This window comes from Berghia stephanieae, chromosome 7, assembly GCF_034508935.2.
Source record: "Berghia stephanieae isolate SIO BIC M18660-M18661 chromosome 7, UCSD_Bste_1.3, whole genome shotgun sequence".
In the NCBI taxonomy this organism is placed as follows: Eukaryota; Metazoa; Mollusca; class Gastropoda; order Nudibranchia; family Aeolidiidae; genus Berghia; species Berghia stephanieae.
Genome location: NC_088366.1, coordinates 31366047 through 31390046, shown reverse-complemented (window position 1 = coordinate 31390046; position 24000 = coordinate 31366047). Strand labels below are relative to the sequence as shown.

Here is a 24000-nt window from a genome sequence, read left to right as displayed (position 1 = left end):
TCTTTAGTTCTAGTTCGACACAAACTAAGTCTCACATTGTCTGACAAGTCAAATTGTTTGACACAGCCTGTAGCATTTAACTGTGCAATGGTCGTATCTTTAAAGTCATTTTCTTCTACATTGTATTGGGTTATATTTCTATCCACCATCTTATCTTCTTTATACCAAACACCAAAAAGAGTGAATAAAATAATCCAAGCTAAAACAGTCAGCACCATTGACGAAGACAGAAAATACACCAATGCTTTCTCCTTTTTCCTCCTAGAATTACGTACTCTGACAATTTCATCCATAATTTATCGTTTGTAACGTATCAAACTGCGGTATGTAAAAAGGTTGTGGAGTCAACTGAGCGTCGTCTTCTCTACAAATAGGTTTTATACTATCTTCCTTAACACTTTGTTCACAGGATTGAGTACTTAATTTCTTAAAATCGGTCATTATGTTCTTTTTCATTTTAATCAAACGTTGAAATTCATTGGCGTTTAAGTTGACACTCTTTAACGAAGGCATCAATTTTCCACCTTTGTCTACGAAATTTTGTATTTTTAGTCTTGTTACACCTCTCCAAGTATTAACCCTAGCGTAAATGTTTCCACCTAAGGGATACATAATACTTTCTCTGGTCTTATCCATCCTCATTAGAGCAGCGAATAAAGGCGAATGATCAAATTTATTTTAATTTTCGTACGATGGTTTTAACCGGTTCGAAGTGGATTCAGATCTATTTATACTACCAATCATATTCATTGTCTTAATAGTCGGCTCACCAATGAGACAACTCTTTTATCGTTTAAGTTTTGCTTACTCGAATTAAATTGAGATAACAACCGTTTCATGCTATAACCTTTAGCCTTCATTATAACAAAATAAATACAGTAAACACCGCATACTGAACTTGATGGATCCTGTAATAATCGCTTATTGTGTAGACATTTAGCGCTATTTCGGTTAATGAATGTTTTAATTTCCGGGTAAACTGACGGTTGAAATCCGAAACTGTCCATAAATTCCATGGTACCGGTCCCATTTTGATACAAGCAGACCCAATGTTCCCCCGTACCACTACTGTTATCCGTATTGATCACATATGCGGCAGGCTCTCTAGTATTCACCCGTTCAGGAAGTACATCTTTTGAGTATACACCTCTAAATATACGCCTAGAAAATATGTTGCCACTTAGTAAATCTACAATTTCCGTTGTATTCATTCTTAGAAATCAATTAAAACCTGACGCGAATGATCCACTTCTACAATGCTATCTAATTCACCGTAAACTATGACGTGAACTGGATTTGGAAGAGCTTCTGAAAACTTGATTTCTAAACGTAAAGAACCACTCTTTACTAATTCAAACTGATCGCCGTCCAACAAACTGGGACTTAAATCGAAAGAGAATAACGTATAACCTCCAGAAAAATCCTTGTAGCTTATCCCATTCCCAGCATCTTTAGTTAGTAAACCGTTAGCCAACATCAAACTGTGATAAGCCCTGACATATTTGTTATTTTTAAAATCAGGAGTTAATGCTTTGGCAGGTATTTGGTGACCGTCTATGTACAAGGCTAAAAACGATAAATTATGATGTTTAAAATTAAATGGATTTTCGTTGTATTTCCCATTAAAAGCAGAACTATCCACTATCCCAATTATAATTTTATTCGGAGTTTGGCTTAAAAATAAATTGTCTTGAATGGCGCTTAGATTTCCAGTCGGTACGTATGTTTTTTGTATAATTCTTTTCAATGGATATTTAATATTTCCTTTTTTTAAAGCGCTTTCATGGGCCAGCTGAACAGCTGGATTCAGTTTTGCTTTTCTTACATAAATTGAAGCATGCGTAATCATACTTTTAAAACTTTCCATTTCATCTTTCGCAATCAGGTTGAACGAATCTTTGGAGGGCGATAATCTGATTTTCACATCAACTCCGTTTATCAAGTATCTTTCCTGCTGCATAAAATCCAAATGTAACCGTCCGAGCATATCAACTTCTTTGCTCTGTTTGGTTAAAAACCGTCTCATTTTTAAACCTTTATTATCATCCCCTTGATTTTCATGAGCATGATGCGGTGTATCGTTATAGTAAAATTGACTCGTCAAATGACTTTTTTTAGCCTCAGGACTCGAATTCAATAATGTTTCAAATACTGCTCTATACGGATACAGATTATCACTGGTTGAAACCAAAGTATCATTCAGTATCAGGTCCACTTGAGAGAAAAGAGTATGTAACCAGTAGTTTGTAGGAGCAACATCAGTGTTTTCATCCAAGTTTGCTCCATCTGCCTTGGTCACTTTTGCTCGAACGTGGAGATATGTATTTGTCAGGTCGATATAATCGCTGGTACCACCACTAATCATAAATTCTATCGGAGCTCCTGATGTCAGAGTTGAAAGAGGATGAAATTCCACAAATGAACCGCTTTGAATAGATGTCTGAGTTGGTAAAACCGTAAATAAATCCAAACCAGAATCCAAACTTTCCGAAGATTGATGATGTAAAAGAGCCATATTTAATCAAATATATCTTTTCGATTCTTCTTCTTTCGTCGTTTTAGTCTTTTATTCTTATGTCGTACTGATGCTGAAGTTTTTATACGTTTTCTATCCGGTTCACCGGGTGGAGCGGGTCTAGTCAAACCCGCGTTGCCCACGACGTTTTGAACTGCTTTGTCCAATAAACGCTTCCCGTTCTACCCGCTCTGTCCTTCAACGATGACTTCACATTTCTACCCGACAACACATCTCCAGCTACTTCTAAACCTGTCCTAGCCGATTCTTTCAGCAATGTTTTCCCACCTCTTTTTAAAATTGGAATTAGTGTCCTCCCAATGGAACCCAAAAGATTTCCAAATCCTCTTCCCCGATAATTTTTACCACCACAAAAACGGGTAGTCCATTTCCAGCTTGGGAACAATAAATGGTCTCTAAGGCTTTTCTATCAGACTGAAAACCTCGTCGGTTTATCATAATTTTAATAATTTTCCGGACGTTGTCTGCGAAAATGCAGTGTCACCACGGTCTTCCCTTCTTCGAATGTCAACTCTTTACCAGTGTCATTGGTTAAAAGGATTTCTACAGTATTAAATTGGAATCTGTGTATAGGCACGTAGTTGGGCTTTTCAAAAATGTGATGTATCGTATCCGCTTCTCTGTTACCCGGTGGAATTATGCGAACCATAGGCGCTAGCGTATCCCCAACAGGTCTGGGTTGAAAAAGGTCGCAGTATATGTAGATAGAGTCGTAATCTTTATTCACTTTAACGATTCCTCTGCTATCATAAGTTCCACGTCCCCACAATATAGGCGGTTCGGTGATATTCAGTAAGTCCGCTAACTTGGCACTCAGTTCAACCAATCCACCAGTTTTGTACAATCGTATTGTAACTTTACGTGTGGCAGAGTTGTAGTAAAATTTAATATGACCTACGTTGTTCTTTTCTGATTTAACCTTCATTAAATTATTTATTGTAGAGATTAAATGGTCGGCAGTTTTGTAAAAACCAGTTGGTATCGATACTGTTTCTTGATCAGAATCGTCATTGTTTCTAAAAGAAAACCAATAGTCCTCTTTATTGATGTTATGATAAGAATTGCTGAGTATGATTTCAGACAGTCCGACTTCGTAGTCTTCCTTTAGATTAAAAGAGTCTGCTAATTTAGTAAAGAAATGTCCTGCATGGTTTTCTGGGTAATAAAGCATGCTGCTGTTACTAGGCAGTGTGAGATAAAACATTTTTTTTTTTCGTCTCTCAGTTCACAAAGTCTTGAGATATTTTCGAGGAATCCAAGAGTTAAAAGAAGGAGGGTAACCGCTCCATTTAACTAAATACTCAGTGCCTCTCTTCCTTTTTTTAATTATACTTTCTATGCGATAAATCTGTTTCTCTCCTGTTTTTTGCAATTCTTGAGAATAGAAAGATCCTTTGATCTCGTCTCCTTTATCGTCTTTAATTCTGTACGTTATAGGTTTTGTGATATTGATTCTGCTGACTGTAAATAATTCTTCGGTCCACCAAGGTAAATAACCTTTTCGAAACGTTCTCCTGGTCTTACTTATTCTTACTCTGTCTCCTAAATTGAATTTCCCAACCTTTCGTTTTATAGGAATGTCTTTGAAATACAGTTTTAACCAAACTTCCTCCTGGTTTTCAGGTCTTACTTCGACTGGGCTTCTTCCTATACTGGTATGATACGAATGATTATAATCTTCGATGAGTCTATCTAGAACATTTATATAACGTCGGGTGTTTTTCCACGTAAAGTATCTCCACATCCGTTCCTTCAACGTCCTATTGAAACGTTCTACAATAGCTGCTTTTATATCGTTGTTGTCTGTTGTAAAAAAATCAACATTGTTTTCTCGTAAAAAATTTTGAAAAATTTTATTGGTAAATTCGGAGCCTCTGTCACTTTGTATTTTTTTTGGCTTTCTGTGTTTTTCAAATATTCTCCGAAAGGCATCTTTTAGAGCGATACCGCTTTTACTTTTCAACGGAACAACCCATGCGTATTTAGAAAATACGTCGATACAGCTTAAAAGGTAACGAAATCCTCCATTTTCTTTTTTCAGATTACTCAAATCGATCAAGTCCGCTTGCCACTGAAAGCCTGGTCCCGGAACAATTGTCTTTCTGCGCTCAAAGTTGTATCTTATCGGTTTATGTAGTCCGTAAGTATCTTGGAAAGTTAACCAATTTTTGGTATCTGAAACTTTAACCTTTGCGGCTCTCGCTAAACGCTTTATACCTCCTAAAGAACCAGGATGTCCGACCTGGTAATAAATATTTTTAAGGCTTTTTTCCTTCATTTATTTGTATTCTTCCCACTTAAAGGGTGATTCTGTTATCACTTCTTTATCTCCAGTCTGTTTACGAATAAAATTCCAGCGATCGGGATGACCGACTAAGTCTTGAGGAGTATTAGAATCCCTCAAAACTTTAGCGAAGATAGACCATCCCTCAGGATTGAATCCTTTTCTTTTCCTCAACGCATCGTTGATTAAATCTATAATGTTAGAGTTTCTGACGATATCTCCTTTGTAAAGAATTTCACCCCTCTTATTCCATTTCAGATCAGAGTTTTGTTGAATGTGTTTAAATAGACGTTCTGCTTTCCTTTTTAACGTATCTGGAACGCTGTCTAAAATGGTTTCAACGGTAGTTCCATAGTCTTGTACGGTGTCTGATGATTTAGTATAATTCTGTTTTAATGGCGTCTGTTTGACTTGATCATAGCGTTTCAGGTATCTCCAAAGTATTTGTTGATATTGATTCATTTTATCTTGTACTTCCAGGTCACGTCTCTCAAGAATCTCTCTCATATCATCATCCATCTGCCTAATACTCGTTGATGCGGCATCTGGTACTGGCTGTTCTGTTTTAAGAGTGTTCAATGCTCTCGGGTCGATCAGTATCATTTTTTTAGCGTGTTCCATAATGACTATCGCAACAATTCTCCTACTACACTCAATACAGGTCCTAATAAGGCTGAACTGAAGCCACCACTCTGCAGTACTGCTCGTTTACGTTTAATCGACGTATTTTTTCCTGCTAATGAACGTAACTGCTTTTTGTACCTGCAGAGTTTCTTCTTTTGAATTGAAGAGAGACGTACGTTTCCTTTTAAAACGTTTAAAGCGCACTCGCTCAAGCTTTTCATGACATCAGGTGAAGCGTTTGCCAAGAGAGCCCTCTTTGTTCTAGGATCAGCTTTGGCAATTAAATCTAAAAGAGCAAAATTTTTTTTTAGACGGGAGGACATGTTTACTTTTGAAGGTATACGACTTGGTGATCAGGTGGGAAGATATTTGACCTAAGGCGCAGGTGATCGGGTGTACTCTGTCGCAAGTCGAATAGTAAATAACCGAATGGATCTGAAGTGGCGTCTTTAAATGATTCTTGAACGAATTTTAATTTTCCGGGGTATATTTGTTGTGCCAACCGGGTAATTTGACTCGCGTCACGTGGGTTTTTGAAAATGACTAAATAATGACTATTCAAACTGATTGTTCTATGCTGTTTATTTTTACCAAAGAGATTTTGAACGATGTATACGGTACTAATATTTCTATGGTGGGAGCCTTTGGTAAACAGCGCGGTAACAGAGTCATCCGTTTGATCCATCAGGTCATCGATTATAACTAAACGTCGCTTGTGATCTTCCCATTCCCTCCATTTAGGTAGTCCTTCGACAAACTTGACCGAATTCATATCTTCAAAGATGTGTTGCCATTCTCCGTAGCACCAGACAATTTCATCAGGGATAGGAGTGACTAGATTACGCATATTATCTATGAATCGTTTCACCCATATAGTTTTTCCACAAGATGTCGGTCCAGCTATCATGCAAGTAAAGGGATGTTGAAACCTTGTATCTGTCATACTAGTTTACTCTAAATCAGCAATGGGAGTGTACTAATTCCGTCTTCACAAACTCTCCTTTTTATATAAAAATACGACAAACTAGCTCTCTCTTGTCTGTAACTATAAACGCTCGAATTTAGGACTCTAAATCCTCTGTTCTCTCCGCTCCCGCTCTTTTTCGTTTCTAAAACGTTAAGATATTTTCTCGGGTCAGTTCGTTCAATCTCTTGCTTAATCCTTTACAACTGATTTTCGTTTCATCATTACCGAAACAAATGTACGTCTTAGAGCAAAGCGCAATGCCCCCTTCCCCATCAAATTCTAGTTTGAATAAGCCCGGTGTTCGTCTTTCGTACTTTTGATGCGACTTACAGCAAAGATGAGGAATGAAATCGAGTTTTGTAGAAAAGAATTCCTCTCGGTGGGTTTTACAAGCTAGGGCAGGAAACCATTTATCATAGTCTCTATAAAACTCGTCTAGATTCTCCGGTTTGACCAGGCATACGATATTATCAGCGCTGAAAGCTGCGTATATCGAATCCGTGTCCATTTCAAAAAGCTGGAAGTGAGGTCTCGGTATAAATCGATCGATAAAGTCGAAATGAAATTCCGATATTCTGAGCTTGGCATAGGAATATACAGCTGAACCTATCTGAATAGGTAGGTTCCAAAGAACTGATTTCTTCGCAGATTCAATCTCGTGTAATTCCGATGTCAAAGGCATCATTTTTCTGAATAAAGGACAATTAACCTTTTGGGAAATTGAGTTATCGTCATCTGAGTAAAACACTGTTGTGTGTTTGTCAAGTCCTTCCAGTGTCTTTCCATACGCCGAATTACCCATTAGCTTCATAGTCTCGGCTAGAATGGTATATTTTTTATCTTTGTCCCCTTCCCGCCTTGCGTCGGATACAGTTTTAACAAAATTCGAGAAACAGTTATTGGGGTAGTATTCGATTACCTGTTCAATATCATCAATTACAAGGCCGTGACTTATGTACCATTTTAATAAGGGTGTAGTAAGTAAAATACCTTGAGCGTGATAACTGGTGATCAGACAACGCCTTGGCTGCCTTAGAAGATCGTAATCAATGGCAAATTGTTTCATCGTTGTTCCTATATCCTCCCTTGACACGTAGGTATTTTTGAATATCGGAGGCAGATCTTCGAAGTAGTCGTACAAATGGTATGGTACTCTGATGTCGCATTGAATGAAACCGAACAAGTCATCGCTCATGATGGCTTGTACAATCTTTTCTTTGGTTATGCGTTTAATTCTATCAAAGGGATTTTTGCGGGGTGGTATGTTCTTGTCTAGGTAGGCTCGAATTCTCGGATCTGACTTTTTCATTTTTAACCAGTCGCATTCCCACATGATCACTACTTCGATTTTCAACTCATTTCTTAAGTAATTCAGTTTTTCTTCAGTTTTCTTTTTTCTGTCTTCAAAACTTTGACCGTAAACGGTCTTCTCCGATTGGCACGAATGCGAATGGAAAAAACAACCAAAGTATTCAAAGGCTAATCCGTTAGCCCAGCCGTCAATTTTGTATTGTTTTTTATCTCCAACAACCTTTTCCTTTCCATTAAATTTATGACGGATGTAGATATTCCTTTTATAACTTTCCCATTGTAACCATTCACAGGCTTCTTGGCCGTATCTGTCTGTTTTTTCGGCTTTATAACCGTTACTCTTCCTACGGCGAACGCATAATCCAGTTGGCATATTCTGACCCAGACAATACAAATATAGTGAATTAGCGTCGTAACCCTTGAGCGATTTTACCCACTTATCTCCCCTGATACGCGTTTTATCCTTTTCCAGGTAACGGGTGAATATAATAGACGGACCCCCGCAGACGTTATTGCGCATGATATCGTGCAAATCTTTGTTCTTGGTGTTGAATAACGAAAAATATACGTTATCCGGGATATTTTGAAATAAATATCTGAGTGTAACACCGGGAATGGAAATTGCATTCTTGAATATATCTAGTCTTAACTTGCTGTAAAATTCTGTTTGTCTTTCCAGAGCAATGAGCATAGGACTACAGTCTCTGAGATTGTACCATTTTAAAAAGTCACTCATCTTAGACATGTTTTCTTCTCTCCAAACTTTCTGACAATATTCGTAATTTTCTAGAGAAATATCGGTGTTTTTTAAGCTACTGTGAAAAGCAGTTATCGGGGGAAGCGCTGTCTCTTCAAGCTTGTCGAGACTATCGAAATATTCGTAAGGAAAATAGCCTTTTTTTTCTGCAACGTTATAAGAGTTTAGATATTGAGAGTAACTGAATCCGGGGGCCAGGTAATTAGTGATATCTAAGAACTTGAGTTTTTCATTAGATATTGATAAAAAGGCATTATTTTTTTTAACGACCTTAAACCCGTCTGTGTTCATTAACCTCGTTATGAGATACGGTTTCAAGACATTAATGTCGTAATTTTGTGAATTAAAACCGATGATAATCATCTGGTGTAAGTAGCGGTCTAAAATTTCTTTCAATTTTTCATTTCCTGCAATTTGCTCATAAGCGTCTTGAAACACAGTCTCACTCAAAACAATGAAGGCGTGGTCGCTGACTGTTTCTAAGTAATCGACCATTCGATCCACTAATAATTGAGGATCACCGTCGGAAATGAAACAGACCGGTTTTTCATATCCCTCTACATTGGTTGCGATCGCTATAGACATTGGAACGTGTTTGACTTTGTACTCGGTTTTAGAGGCATTATCCGTGGTTTGAGGAATGTCTTCTTTTACAAAATAAGATTCTATATCGAAAGCGCATCTGTAGGGGAAAATATAACCAGTATCTATTTCAATTCCTTCATCAGCCAGTTTTTCTAACTCTGTTAAATACGGTTGATACACCCCACCCGGATAACGATGCTTTATTTCATTTCCCTGGCAATTATTTTCATGACGAATGAACGAGTTATGAGAAGTCCATAATTTACAGCATTTGGAACAATTAAAAATCTTGACCGCTCTGTCAATGTCTGTGATATAACAGTAATGATTGTTGTGACGTAAGACACGCATGGTGTTCGTGTAAGCGTACGCGCTTCTTCGAAGTAGAGAAAAGCGGGTCGGGGTGAGGTTAATGTATTGATAGACATCGACATTGATTTGAAAAAGATTCTCTAGAGTCTCGACTTCTTGTAATTTCACCCCCGGAAAATTTCCAATTTTATCGTACCAAAATTGTTTGAGTAATTGATGTGTTTCGATTTCTAAGTTATTGACTGGGGCACCCCGAAATAAGGCTAGACATCGGAAGAAACATAAATTATCATCGTAGTACTTTTGATCGTTGTGCTTCTTTTGTAAGGTGTAAATGTATCTATTATTCATTATATCATCTGGTAGTTCAGCTTTGGACGACCCGATCGGAAACTCTTTTATTTTATCCACGTAAAAGGTTGTGGCTAAGATAGAGTGTACTGTCCATTTTGTATCTGGTCTATTTCGGGTAACGGTTTCTAAATCCTCGTGGGTCTTAAAATTATCGATAAATTCTTTAAAATCTTCCCATTTACTTATCAATTTTGGTATATCTAAAACCCTGTTGTTGTTTATTGAAGAGTGAAAAAATCTGTATTCTGAAGTTTCCTTATTTTGCAGGAGAAAGTTGTGGCTGTAATTTATCTTAAATCTTTCTTCTTGTCTAGTAAATATTTCGTTTAATTGCTCTTTGAAATACGGTGAATCCCATTCTATCGTGTATACTGATTGATGCCTACCTTCTGTAAAATGAGTTTGTATAGAACTAAAATGTTCCGTTATGACACTTTTGATAGCTTCTTCGTATTCATCATTTTTCAAGAAAGATTTTTTCAGCAAGGATGATTTTTGATTTGGTCTTTGTTGTTCTGGTGGTTTAGAACAGTTTACCGTTCTCCTGTGAGTGCTCAAAGCATCTTTTCTATTAAAAGTTTTAAGACAAATATTACAAGGATACCATCGCTGTTTTAGATGTTTCTCGATACTGTGTCGCTTAAGGTTGAATTTACTGCTAAACAATGTTCTACAGTCGTTACATTGAAATGTTTTTTTGGAGGTATTTTTAGTCTTCTCGTGTGCGCTGTGTATAGCTTCTTTATGACGTTTCAAATTAAATTTTTTCTTAAACGATTTACTGCAGATATCGCATGAATAAGAGGATGCTGATGGGGTTTGATTAAAATTATCAGTAAAAAAACGTACATGCTTATTTTTGATATGCTTCGTAAGATTAACTTTATATTTATATCCTTTATCACAAATATTACAATAATACATCGTGAATCAATGATAATAATGAAGATAACAAAAAATATTTTTTAAAAAGTTGATTACTAACTGCTGGTCTTGACTTGATAAGTAAACTGGAATGCGGGTCGACAATTTAGAGGGATGAACTTGCTCTTTGATTTTCATCTTGTTGTCTGTATTTTTTAAAAAAGTGAATAAAAGATAAGAAAATATGTATTCCTCTGGGAATTTTACATAATAGATAAAAATATAAAGTCAGAATTTTTTAATTTTTTTTTTTTTTTTGAGTTAATTTTATAGTTGATATAGAACCAATCTGTTCTTAAAAGAGTCATAATCGTTTTAAATAAGTTATAAATACACATAGGAAATAAATATGTAAAACGAAGTTAACAGGTTATCATTAATTAGAAAGTATTATGATTGTCTCAGTGAGTAAAGTAGTATAATCGAAAAGGATGAAAATTAAAAACGATCAACCAGAAAAAGAAGAAGAATGAAACACACCAAAAAAATGTATCCTAAACAAACAAAAATTAGAATAAAAAAAGAAAGAAAAAAATAAATAAACAGAAATTAAAAAAAAAAAAAAAAAAATAAAAAAAATAAAAAAAAAAAAAATCGTGATTGCTGCTTAAAAATATTTTATCTTACCTTTTTTCAGATGACGAGGTCGACGTTACAGTTTCATCTTGCTCGGTCTCTTCATGGAACATTGTTAGGTATTGAAGTGTCTCTGCTGGTCCTACTGTGTCTTGAAGCATTTTTTCCAACAACAAGAGTTTTAGATCCTTTATAACATTGTTTATATTCAATCTATTAAAAGCTTTTTCGAACATAAAGAAATTTTTTTCTCCATCATCGAAAATCTGACATGTGTCCGAATGTCCTAGTTGATTTGAAACAATATTTTGACATCCATCGCATTGTTCATAAATAATATCGCTAATATGTTGACGTAAAGCCACAATAATTTTTTCTGCGAGATAGTTCATCTTTGAAATAGGTATAGTTAATATAAAACAAATGGGTAATCTGTAAAAAAAAAACACACAACAACAAAAAAGTATTATCTGTTTCTGGTTATTAAATTCAAAATTAAAAAAGATAACTCTTAATATTCATCGTTATCAATTTCTTCTTGCTGAATTTTAGCTCTCTTTCGTTTCCTATCTTTTTTTACACAGCTGTTAACGTTGTTGCTGCTGCTAGTGTCAGTGGAACTAGTGCTTGGTACAATTTTTTTAATGTCAGAAATATGAGTTAGAAACTCATGAAACTCATTCGGTTGAAGGGCAATCCCTTTTTTTTGAGGATTGAGAAGTCCATCCTGTTTCTTGAAATATCGCAAGTGCACTAGAACTGTCCCTTCAAATTCTCCTACACTCAGGTGAATACCTCTCTTTCCTAATGCTCTTGGATCCATTATGGAATTAGTATAAAATTATGAGTAAGGAAAATAAAAATTGATACTCAGAAATTCTGCAGGGTCGTATAATCCTAATACTGAAAGTGTGATCTTTTATAAGCTATTTGGATTTTCTATTTCTTTCTAGAACTATGTTCCTGTATCAAATTGCTTTGTTACGGTTATTTCAGGACTGTTTTTTATTATATAACTCGGGGGAGGGGAGGAGAAATAGATGAAAATCGTATTGTGTCATTGATAACCTTGAACTATCAGTTGGTCAGTAGGGTTACTTGGAATGATATTGCATTTCTAAATTAGTTCTTATGCAATGGGTCGTGAGGATGAATTGAAAATAATGCAATTCTCATCATATATTTTTTTTAAAGGAAGTAATTAATATTTTAAAACATTACCATCACAAAAGGATTTTTTACGCTTCAACATGATTCTTTCAAACTTGGGATGTAAGTGAAGAACAACTTTTAAAAAAATAAATCAAAACACAAAAAAACTCAACAATTTTAAGATTCGAACCCGTAAAGCACTCTAATCTTGAAATCAATTCATATTTCATTATCCATTGATGACCTATTACATTACATTTAAAACAATATAAGAGGGATATAAATATTGAGAACATTTTAGGATTTGTACTCAAGACGCCCGGTACTCTCTCTCTGATAAATCTCTTTGTCGTTCGGTGGGTCAATTATCTTTACGGGCGCGTATAATTGGACACGCGTGATCATTATTTTTAATGAACATTTATATAGCGCAATATCCACTAAAGAGGTTCAAAGCGCTTTAAAAAAGATCGCTGATGAACGACAACACGAAACAAATAGAACGAGATATGTTAGGCGATATTACAAATTTTTTTACCAACGCTGTCAAAGACCGGGTACTATCCTGAACACATTAGGAGAATGTGAGTAAAGAGCGACATTTCAACATAGAGCCAGACTCGAGAACACCTTAATGTGTGATAGACACCGTTTAAATAATACGTTTTTTTAAACGAAGATTTTAGGATTTGAACACAAGACGCTATCACCGTTCAAACCAAACTATTTCCAGCCATTCATGTTATCTATCAATCGATACAATACAACTCTATTGATTTACTACAACATCAACATTTAACAAACTATTCCAGTTGTCTATAGGATTCGAACCCAAAACATTTTAACATCAATCTCTAGCAAACAGATTTAATTTCACGCTAATTAAAACGTTAATATTTTGCTCTTAATCATTCTTATTTTATGCTGCTCTTTTGCTCTTCTCAATTTCTCCTGATTTAATTTCACGCTAATTAAAACGTTAATATTTTGCTCTTAATCATTCTTATTTTATGCTGCTCTTTTGCTCTTCTCAATTTCTCCTGAGCATCACTATACTACTTGCATCAACATACTCGTGAAGGAAAGTTGAACCGTTGTCGACGTTTGCAAAGCATTATTATCATTTGACGTTGGGCATCGCTATCTGACCTCCCTATTTTCAAATAAATTTGCGCAAAACTACGACTATTATACGAAACAAACACTAAACTAAACGGAAGATAAGAAAAACGCCATGGATGATAAATTCCATATTGATATAAATAAATAAAATAAATAAATTAGATAAAAATGAAAATGTATATAGAGCATTTCCACGTATTTACCAATCAATGTGGTTCAAATTGTTCCATTTATTCCCTAAAGGAGTCCACATTGAACCTTATTTCAATTTTATCCAGTCCCAGTCGCCAGTTAGGCCTCTTTTTTGTTATGACGCTTTTAAAATACCCGTCACTGCCTATAGCCGTGCAGTCATCCTTAGTCAAGTGGGGGTCAATGTGTATTAAGTGCCTTACTCAATTACACAGTGGCAAACCAGGACTTTACACGATCATTGTCACTATCAGGTCTCTGATCAGGCTTAACATGGCTTGACCTTTGTGAAAAGGGAGGCACCGTACCGATATGCCTTCGAGCCACACGTCACAACCATATAAATAGTCATATCTATTTGGTGAACTGATAATTGTTCTTGTTTTTCAAGATTCATGACGTGCTAAAATTAAAAATTGAGCTTTATATATAGCGCAATATCCGCTAAATGTGCTCAAAGCGTTTTACAAGGGGTCCCTGGTCAACAGCAACATTTAACATGTAGGACCGGACATTGCGCCTGTTAGGCGATATTACAATTTTTCGGACAAAGACAACGCTGTTAACGGCCAGGTATTCATTTTAACACCTGAGTACGGTGAGAGAATGTGAGTAAAGAGCCTTTTCCAACTATGCGCCGAGCGCGAGGCTCGAACCCAGGACCTTCCGATCCGAAAGCGAGTGTCATACCACTAGACCACGTAGCCGCAGTGTTAACCTAGAGGAATATGTTTTTCCCGCACAGAGACCCACTTTTGTGAGAAAGGATGGATATTCTCTCCCTCAACGAAGACATGTGTCAAGCGGTTCTTAAGCCCTAACAAAACATGGTCAGAAGCACGAGAAGCTTGTCAAAATTATAACAGTGATCTTATGCGCGTAGAAAATGAAACAATGCAAATGTTCGTGAAAGGTAAGTTGGCAAGTTAATGATTAAAAAATGACGGTGATGATGAATATAATGATGATGATGATGATGATGATGATGATGATGATGATGATGATGATGTTAATGATGATGAGTATGACATCAATATTATTATATTATTATTATTATTATTATTATTATTATTATTATTATTATTATTATTATTATTATTATTATTATTATTATTATTATTATTGGGGTCGGTCAAGGGCGATTTATGTTTAATTTAATGTTAGATTATCACCTTAATTATTAATATTGTTTCGCCCCATGGGAGCTTTTGCAAGGAATCGTGATATTAATTTATATATGAATATAGAGGCATGCCATAACGCTTATAATATGCCAATTAAATATTTGGTTCGCGTGCTTTCAAAGGATATAACATCCGCAAGAAAAATTAAAAAGGTTTAAAATAATGAAATTCCACCCTCACTTACATTCGACAAACGATGAGATCAGATATATTCCGATAATATAGATTTATGAATTATTTACATATGATGAGTAAATGATGCAGGGTACTTATCACAAGGCAACACAAGTATTTCCTGACAAAATGTTGTATTTGTTCTACACTTATTCTATGGTTTATTGATTCTGCTGATGCTTTGAGTATCTTTGACTTCTGTCCGTTTTCTTGATGAACTCTCACTCAAAGTCCAGATTGTCAGGTCTATATTCCTCTATTTGAATTGAATGTCAGGACTGGTGGTTGAGATCTGTCGCTTTCCCATTTTGCAAAGTATTTTTTTTTCTTGATCCAATTGATTTTCTAATGCAATTATTTATGATTCGATCCCTTTCAGTTTGACTTGGCTATTTTAACTCTGCTCCTGTAGGTATAAACGTTGGTATAAACCATGTTTGACATCAATGTTCAAATTTTTTAATCCATTGAATTCAAGTCAGAACTCATTGAAAGCCATTATTAGAGCTAAATTGAATGTGATTTTCTCTTCAGTAAGAGTGTGTAGTGCTACCAGCGTGAGAAGTTGTAGATACCGTTGCAAAACAAATGACCGATTGGGATAAAGAGAAACAAAGTCCGGAATAAGTTTATCTACCATGTCGTTTACCTTTTAAAGGTAAACATATTAATCTATAGGGTATAGCTTTGAACGCATGTTTACTACCGAGGGTTTGCAATGTTGTTGAAATTTCAGAAAACAAGGAGGCTATTTCCATCTCAAAGAACCCCGCAGTGAATAGAGCATAATCAAACAGAATGTGCAAACAAAATTGGCTGAAAAAGAAAAAGAAAAAAAAAGAACACATGAGAAAAAACAAAAAGAAACAAAACAAAACACAAAAACATAACAAAACAAAAACATAATGACGACTGGAAACAAATTCTTGCAACAGAACATAATATAAGTACTCAAACCACGCGATTCTGCGCCACCGAATTTTTCAAAAATTTAACTGACGGCATTTGCTCATTTTCATAACTGAGCTAGAAACAATTAAAAAGGCCTGTTTTTTCTTTCTAAAATGTCAAATTTGTTTGATTAGTGTTCCTGGAAATTAAGAATAAAATTGATTCGCTTTAGACACCTTTTATGGGAAATTACGGTGATTTGATAGCCAAATTATACCCTTTTTGCACTCTCCAACATTTCGATTTCAACCAAATAAGAATCATCATAGCTTGTCGCTTCAACATCGAATCCACTCCATAGCATATGTGGAGCAGACTCTTAGGTCATGATCAGTGAGGCTGGGTACGTCCTGGCATTCTCTAAGGGTGTGCTCCATCGTCTGCTCTGGGCATCTACATGTACACAAGCTAGTTTCAGCCAGCCCCCACTTTTTCATACTTCCAGCTGTTCTCCCAAGTTTTGCCCGTGCTCTCTCTGTTCAGTGTTACCCATTCATTCCGGGGAGCTCAGTTCCGTAGGGCAGTTCTTCTCTCGGATCTCCAACAGCTTCATTTGCATGATTGTCCCACTCCCGCCATGTGGAAAGTCTGGATACAGCTGCCTGGTCAGGGTTGATGATTTCTTCCATCATGAAGCTCGTGTCCCTGGAATCCCTCGCTGGAGACCGATTGCTTCACCAAGCACAACACCAAACACACTCTTCCATGGTCAGGGTGGTAAAAAGATAGCTCTTTGGCCCTCATTATGGACAACTTTAAGATTGTTAGCTTCAACGCAGAAGGGCTGTCATCAACAAAAATAGAATTACTGTCAAACCTCAAGACCTACAAGAGACGCACAAGACCGTAGCACCAAACATCCCTGGCATGTGCCTAGTCATACAACATGGCAGCGATTTTCACGGTAGCGCTCTCTATGTCAAAGACAAATCAATAGTGAAATACAGCCAGGACATGACAGTAAATGAGGTGGAAATTCTCAGAATTGAAAGCACACACTTCAATGTGATTTGTGTCTACAAACCACCACCAACGCCATTCAAGTTGGCAGATACATCCACCACTAGTGAAAAACCAATGATTGTGATAGGTGACTTTAACAGCCACAGCACCAAATGTGGATACACTGATAACAACAAAGATGGAGATGCTGTTTAGGAATGGGCTAGCCAATATAATCTGATATTCATCCATGACACAAAAGACAAACCATCATTTTCAAATGTTTGTTGGAGAAGAGGCTACAACCCAGATCTTGTATATGTGTCTCCCAAAACTTTCAGAAAAGCTAGGAACTTTATAAACAGTATTTGGAGGTTTACCAAACAGATTCATTTGCTGAAGAAGCTGTCCAACTTGGTGAGACCTTAATGAATTCCATTGCCGAAACAAAATCAGAAAGATGGAAGGAAATGATAACGAGCACAAACATGACCCACAACAGCAAGAAAGCTTGGTCAACCAAATACGAATGTTACGATGGTATTTTAAAAAAATCTAAAGCTTCAATTTTACTATTTTTTTATATCTGTAAACGTAATTCTTTCTAGTGAATGGCAAATTCCGCGCCATTTCTGTGCTTGGTCATTCAAGAACTTAAGATTAAATTGGCGGTTTAGATGTAATAATATTAATGTGCCGTTAACCCTTTATCGGCGGGTGTGTGCTTCTTATACATTATGAGTATCTCATTTATTATAAACTGATTGCTATTACATTCGTATTACTTAAGGGGGGGGGGGGGGGGGGGGGGAGCGATCCTAAAGGGTCATTTTTTTATTTGATGAAATATCCTAAACTTCTATGCACAGTCATAATGTATATGTTTGGGAAGGATGATTGCATATATTTTTTTTCGAAAAAAATTGCCCGTTGCTATAGAAACGACGCCATATTGGAAAATAAACAACAAATCTTAAAACTTCAAAGGCTTTTTTGATTATCAACCCATTGCCATAATATTTTGGCCAGAGGTAGAAAGAAGGAAAATAAAGAGGCTCCAGGAGCCCGATTTTTAATTTTTTAATTAGAAACTTTAAAAATTAAGTTCAAAGTTATTACTCGATTATTCCCCTTGAAAAAGTTACATAATTTCAATTTACTCATAAATTAATTTAAAAAATAAAATCCGGCTCCTAGAGGACCTGCGTATTTGTATGACACTCATTTGTAGAACGTTTGAAGAAGATTGGTTGAAAACTGAGGGAGGAGATAGGTTTTTAGTGACGAAAATTGCAGTTTTGAGAAAAACGCATTTAAAACGAGTTTAGGGAAAAACTCTCCTCTCGCTCTCTGATTAGATTGTGACCACATGACATAATTAAGAACAAAGTGATTGATTGGTTGTTAAAGATAGAGGAGAGTTTTTACTTTTCATTGATATGTTTTTTGCCTTTACTTAGTTATAAAGATTATTTGATATTCTTTCATGAAATCAGTCCGCTGAAACTAAAAATGGGCAGAATTTAACCATACTATGGGTCACAAAATACGTTATTTTGAGTAGAAAAAACTGAAGATGAAGTTCTCATTCAATTATTTATGCAGAAAAATGGTCACATGACAACATCCCACCAAAATATAATTTTAGCAAACTGGGTCAAATTTCATCTTTTTTAGTGTCGCTTCCCCCCCCCCCCCTCCCCCTTCAAAAGATCAATACATTTGAGTCGAATAGCTGTTAAAGTAAAATATACATTTTCTGTTTTAGGTATTGATACAAAGAGTAATTGCATTTCCGCATTTCTTCTTTTTGAAAAGATGGTTCTTTCTACCATTTTCTATTCAAACCATTTGCATTTAGTTTTGTTAGTTTAGTTTTTTTTTTCAATCAAAGCATCAGAGAAATAAAAACTTTGTATAAAATGTTTTCCCCCTTTTTTCTACGCAGAGCACTATTTGGGAGTAACTCCTGTGTGGATTGGATTACGTTCTACATATAATTCAAATCCTTTTAAATGGCTAGACGATTCTAGAAAGGTAGGTAACTTGAAAGATAATTGGTCAAACTCTGTTGTTTCATTTTTAAAACCGTGTCCTTTATTTGAATGCAATTTTGGAGAATGTCAAATATTGTGCAAGGTCATAACACGGAATTTATTCATCACAATGTGAAATCAGCTCTAAAATTAACCGAAAAGAATCTTCAAGATTTACTCAATGATGGAATATCTACTTAATGGTACTTTATCTGGTTTGCGGTCATCCTTGATACCTTATACTCCAAGGGGAGGTTTAGGGAGTATGGACAAGACAACGATAGACACCTGTGCCACCCAGCCAGATTGAATTTCCACGATACTGTCCACGTCTTGGTTTCCTTCAGTTACAGACTTCCCATCCCTGTGTTACATACTAACACCAAGGCCACGACTTATTTTGATGACGCTTTGCAAACCCTCGCATCTTCTATGTATAGGGACCTCACAAATTTGAAGACACACCACACAAATTATTACAAGTCCACAATCTGTTCGCTTTACTCAGCAGTATTTACATCATGCGAATAACCCCACAATTCCAAACGTTTTCCGATAAGTCGCCTGATATACTTTTAATTTACAAAAAATGAACCTAAGCTGCTGTGGACTGTAGAATTCAAAAAAGAAAATTGAACATAACAGCTGCATTTATACCCAAAACGTTCCGTGCATGGTATTTTGTTCATTTTTTTTTTGTGGAAGATATTATTATTACAAAAATTATACTTTTGCTAGCAGTAATAGACTTAAATTCCTATGAAATTCCAAAGATTAATATTTTTCTTGTAAAATTGATTATATATACGAAAAATGCCTGTCTTCAGATTTGCGATGGTCTTATTCAATCAAAGCCAAGAATATGAATCTAACATTGAAAGGCTATTGTGTCAATTCTTACATAATTCAAACCATGATTAAGGGTTTATAATCTAGTTCATAAGAGAAACCAGGTACATTATTATTATTATTTATTATTATTATTATTATTATTATTATCATCATCATCATCATCATCATCATCATCATCATCATCATCATCATCATCATCATCATCATCAGTTCTTCGTTCCGCGTGGAACATAAATTGCGTTTCAAGTCTTGCCAATAGGGAGTTATGATTTGTAGGACCTGTAGACAAACTTAATTTCCCAACGTCAAAGGTTATAGCTTCACATTCGTTGCGAAGAAAAAGGCTTTATCTTACACATGATACTCGAGTGTTGTTTGAAATTCGATCCACGGCACACTTACAGGCCCTCGTAAAACTAAATCGTGAACTTTACAATTCTTTGATTTCCTTTCCATTGTCTTATTTTTCAATCTACTATCAGTCTACCTCTTTATTTCCCTGAAGAGTCCCATCAAAGTAAAATAGCTGATTCTTGTGTGTATAACATGCCATGCCATCTTTATTGGTGTTGCTTATTCTCAGTAACGTGGCGTTTTGATATGTATCGAAGACATCTTTTGAAACCTCTGAGACGGATCTATATCTTCTTGTCGGTTTTCTCTATATCACACAGAAAAATAAAACGAACTTTATTTTGGCAGATTTTAAACTTCATTTTGGTCATGGATAATTTATTCATGTGATAAACACACGAGAAAGTGATTCAAATTTGGTAGATATTTCCTTTTTATTATTGCATTCATTGATTCATCAAGCGACCTAATCAGCGGTAAAGTGCCATCCATATCTGTCACGTCTATGTAGGAGGGTGGCAAGAAAGGTGATAGGTATAAATAGAAGTCAAATAGTTTCCCCATAGACTAGCGTCGGGTACCACTTTTGTTCCCTTTTATTGTCGGGTAAAAAGCTCCTGACACTTGACTGATAGTAAGAGACTGTTTTAGGTTTAAAGAAATAGGTAATAGTATAGTGGTAGAGTATTGGCACGCTGTATAGGGATATGTAGGTTCAGAAATCCCCGTTAAAGGAAAGTATTTTAATATAAATCAACAGAAATGCCTCGTACAATAACAAGTTAACACATAATTTGTCAAAGAATAATAGTGCTGGTTTTAATTCATTAAATGTATTCTATGGGTATTAATCTTCATCCTGTATCACAAAACTATTCATTTTTCTTATTAATTGGCTTAGCTTATAGCGTCTGGTTGCGTGAAGAGTTTTCCATTTTTTCAAACAGTAGCCGTTCTGGGTCGGTAGCTTCCGTCAGCTGCTTGCCAGGTTCCACGCTTGTCTCTTTTGTAGCCAAAGTTTGTATGGTTATTAGGGTGACCTGAGGCATAGTCGACCGTTCTGTTTGTTCATCACAGGATGTGGCCTGTCATTACCCTGATTCATGATGGGTCATTAAACGCTGAAGGTTTCATTCATAACCGATCTGTGAAAATACAGGAGAAAATCTTTGACTAGGTTGCAACATTTTAATAATTATGTGAATAGTAGGGTTGTGAGGGATTTCAGTCAATACCCTTGACATCACCACTATTTACAAGTGTTAATCCGTAATTTAATCAATGGGACACATCGAGTTAGTGGGATGGGGAAGGATATGTATCACGAGGACATAATAATCAATGCATATAAATACTAAATAGAACTATCAAGTAAATGCGATAGCACATTGGTGATGTAGTTCGCGCAAAGTATTTCATTCATTGGGAAGGCTGTACATATTATGTATACAATATTATGATATATATATAAAACTAGTGAATGAATATTTTTTTAATAGGAACACGAGTATCAATTACTGTCAATAGCATGAGTCATTTATTCCTGTTAATTTTGGTTGTGTCTACTTACTGCCAGGCGAAAACACAATATTAATTATCACTCCTACACACTAGTTCAATTTTGCATTAATTAATGGTAACATAATGTAAATCTATCACTGACCCTCGTGCACACATGTTTCTCGCAATGTAGGGTTTTCGAGTTTCCTATAAAGCAGTGAGCTCTAACTAGATGAAATTGGAGAGAGAGAGAGAGAGAGACCTAAGTATTCCCAGTCTTAGCTTATATAGGTTTCTGTCGGGAGTCGGAGAAACTCAAAGAGCCAACAATATTCCAGGATTTTTGGCATGCTTGGTTTATTATTGGTTGTTTTCTCTAGACCAATCGTGTTCTGGGTGTTGTAACGGTAGAGTCCGTACTCTCGTGAATGTCTAATTATGTTGGCTACGTGCCCGTTATCGCACATGTTCTAGGTTGGTTACGTGCCCGTTATCACACATGTTCACATATAGGTGAGAATTGAAAGTCTAATTGCAGTTGACATCACACATGGCCCTTTTTAAATTGTCCCCAGTGCTATAACGATTAACACATTGCGACTCTGCGATAGTTTTATTGAAATTATGTGTACTGATGTATTTACAATCCTGGGAAAGTTGAGGCGATTGAAATATATCAGCATAGTATCCATGTGGTATAAGTAGCACTTTGTCACTGAATGGATCATATGATAATATGTCAATGGCTGCAACATTGAGAGGAAAATATCTACCAGGGTTGGATCGCTCTCTTCAACATAGATAGGAGACGATTGTTACGGATTTGGCTTGATATCAAGAGACACTGGACAGCATCCAAAAGACTAAGGTCTGGAACATGTAACGGCAACAACCTTTCTTCAGTGGCCTCGTCCACTTGCAATCGTTGTTGTAATGGACAATGCATTGTATTTCGGAGGCCGAACGGATTTGCAATGGTACACAAAAGCGGTAAAGAGTTCGCAGATGAATAGAGTGTCTTTACAATGTGGTGTGGAGCCATCAGAAGCTACTGCTAAAGTACTTATTAGAGAATGAATGAAATTCTCAGCCATGAAGAAAGTCCCGAGCTCAAGATATATTAAGACTAAACATCTGTAATTTGTATTTGATGTACAGTGACAATAATATAGATACGGAACGAGAGAATAGCAACTTGACGTCATGCCCGAGTACATGATGATATAATCAATCTACTTAAGTCAATCTCAGTCTCATTTTGTTAAGTTTTCTCCATCAGGAATGGTAAGACAAGTGTTGCTCTATGGTTAGTCTAGTGGGAAAACATTATACCATATCAGCTACAAGAAGAAATGGCTTGTTTTCATAACCAACTGTGTTTGTCTCTATCGTTTCCATTGTATTATGTACATACTATGGATTGTATGAATAGTTCGCTGTGTAACGAGTTAACTACCCTCATATTTCAGACCAATTACGCCAGTTGGCAATATATTATGAGTGGTGAAATATATTGGGGCTCTCTTTGTGTTGCTATCAACTTTGAACGCTATTGGGTTATTGGACACTGTGATTTTTTCCTTGGATACGTGTGTGAAAAATCTATGAGGAACCAAAGTAAGATCATCATCATCCCACCTGCTCCTCCTCCTCCTCCTCCTCTTCCTCCTCCTCCTCTTCCTCCTCCTCCTTTTCCTCCTCCTCTTCCTCCTCCTCCTCTTCCTCCTCCTCCTCTTCCTCCTCCTCCTCTCCTCCTCTCTCCTCCTCCTCTCCTCCTCCTCTCTCCCTCCTCCTCCTCCTCCTCCTCCTCCTCCTCCTCCTCCTCCTCCACCTATTCCTAATAATGATAATAATAATAATAATAATAATAATAATAATAATAATAATAATAATATCATCATCATCATCATCATCATCATCATCATCATCATCATCATCATCATCATCATCATCATCATCATCATCACCATCATCATCATCATGGTAATTTTCATCAACAACAACATCGTCATCAGGATTAGCATCAGCTAAAAATAATATTAATCATATAATATATCATCATTAGTAGCATCATCGTCATCATCAAAATCATCAGCATCATAGTCGTCGTCATAACATCATCATCCATCATCATCATCATCATCATCATCATCATCATCATCATCATCATCATCGTTTTAAAATTATATTATCATGCTTAAGGTTATCTTATCATCTTTATGAAAAAGTAATTATCTTCATCACAATCACAGCATAATCTTTTTCATCATCAATGTTATTATCATAATCATCTTCATCACCATCATGGCTC

General features: G+C 36.0%; 2 protein-coding genes across 4 annotated transcripts in view; one reads left to right on the top strand and one right to left on the bottom strand.

Moving 5' to 3' along the window:
• LOC144977059 (secretory phospholipase A2 receptor-like) overlaps window positions 1-24000 on the top strand; it is a 51045-nt gene that overhangs the window by 3026 nt on the left and 24019 nt on the right. For all 3 annotated transcript variants that reach the window (XM_078921798.1, XM_078921797.1, XM_078921799.1), the window contains exons 5-9: window positions 4578-4676; window positions 11292-11349; window positions 14442-14609; window positions 18896-18984; window positions 23159-23306. In XM_078921798.1, the coding sequence (XP_078777924.1) occupies window positions 11292-11349; window positions 14442-14609; window positions 18896-18984; window positions 23159-23306 (463 nt within the window). In that variant the 5' untranslated portion in view covers window positions 4578-4676. The remainder of the gene's footprint in view (window positions 1-4577; window positions 4677-11291; window positions 11350-14441; window positions 14610-18895; window positions 18985-23158; window positions 23307-24000) is intronic.
• Window positions 1214-2515, bottom strand: LOC144976528 (uncharacterized protein F54H12.2-like). The gene has a single exon (XM_078920820.1). The coding sequence runs from the start codon at window positions 2513-2515 to the stop codon at window positions 1214-1216; it is 1302 nt and encodes a 433-aa protein (XP_078776946.1).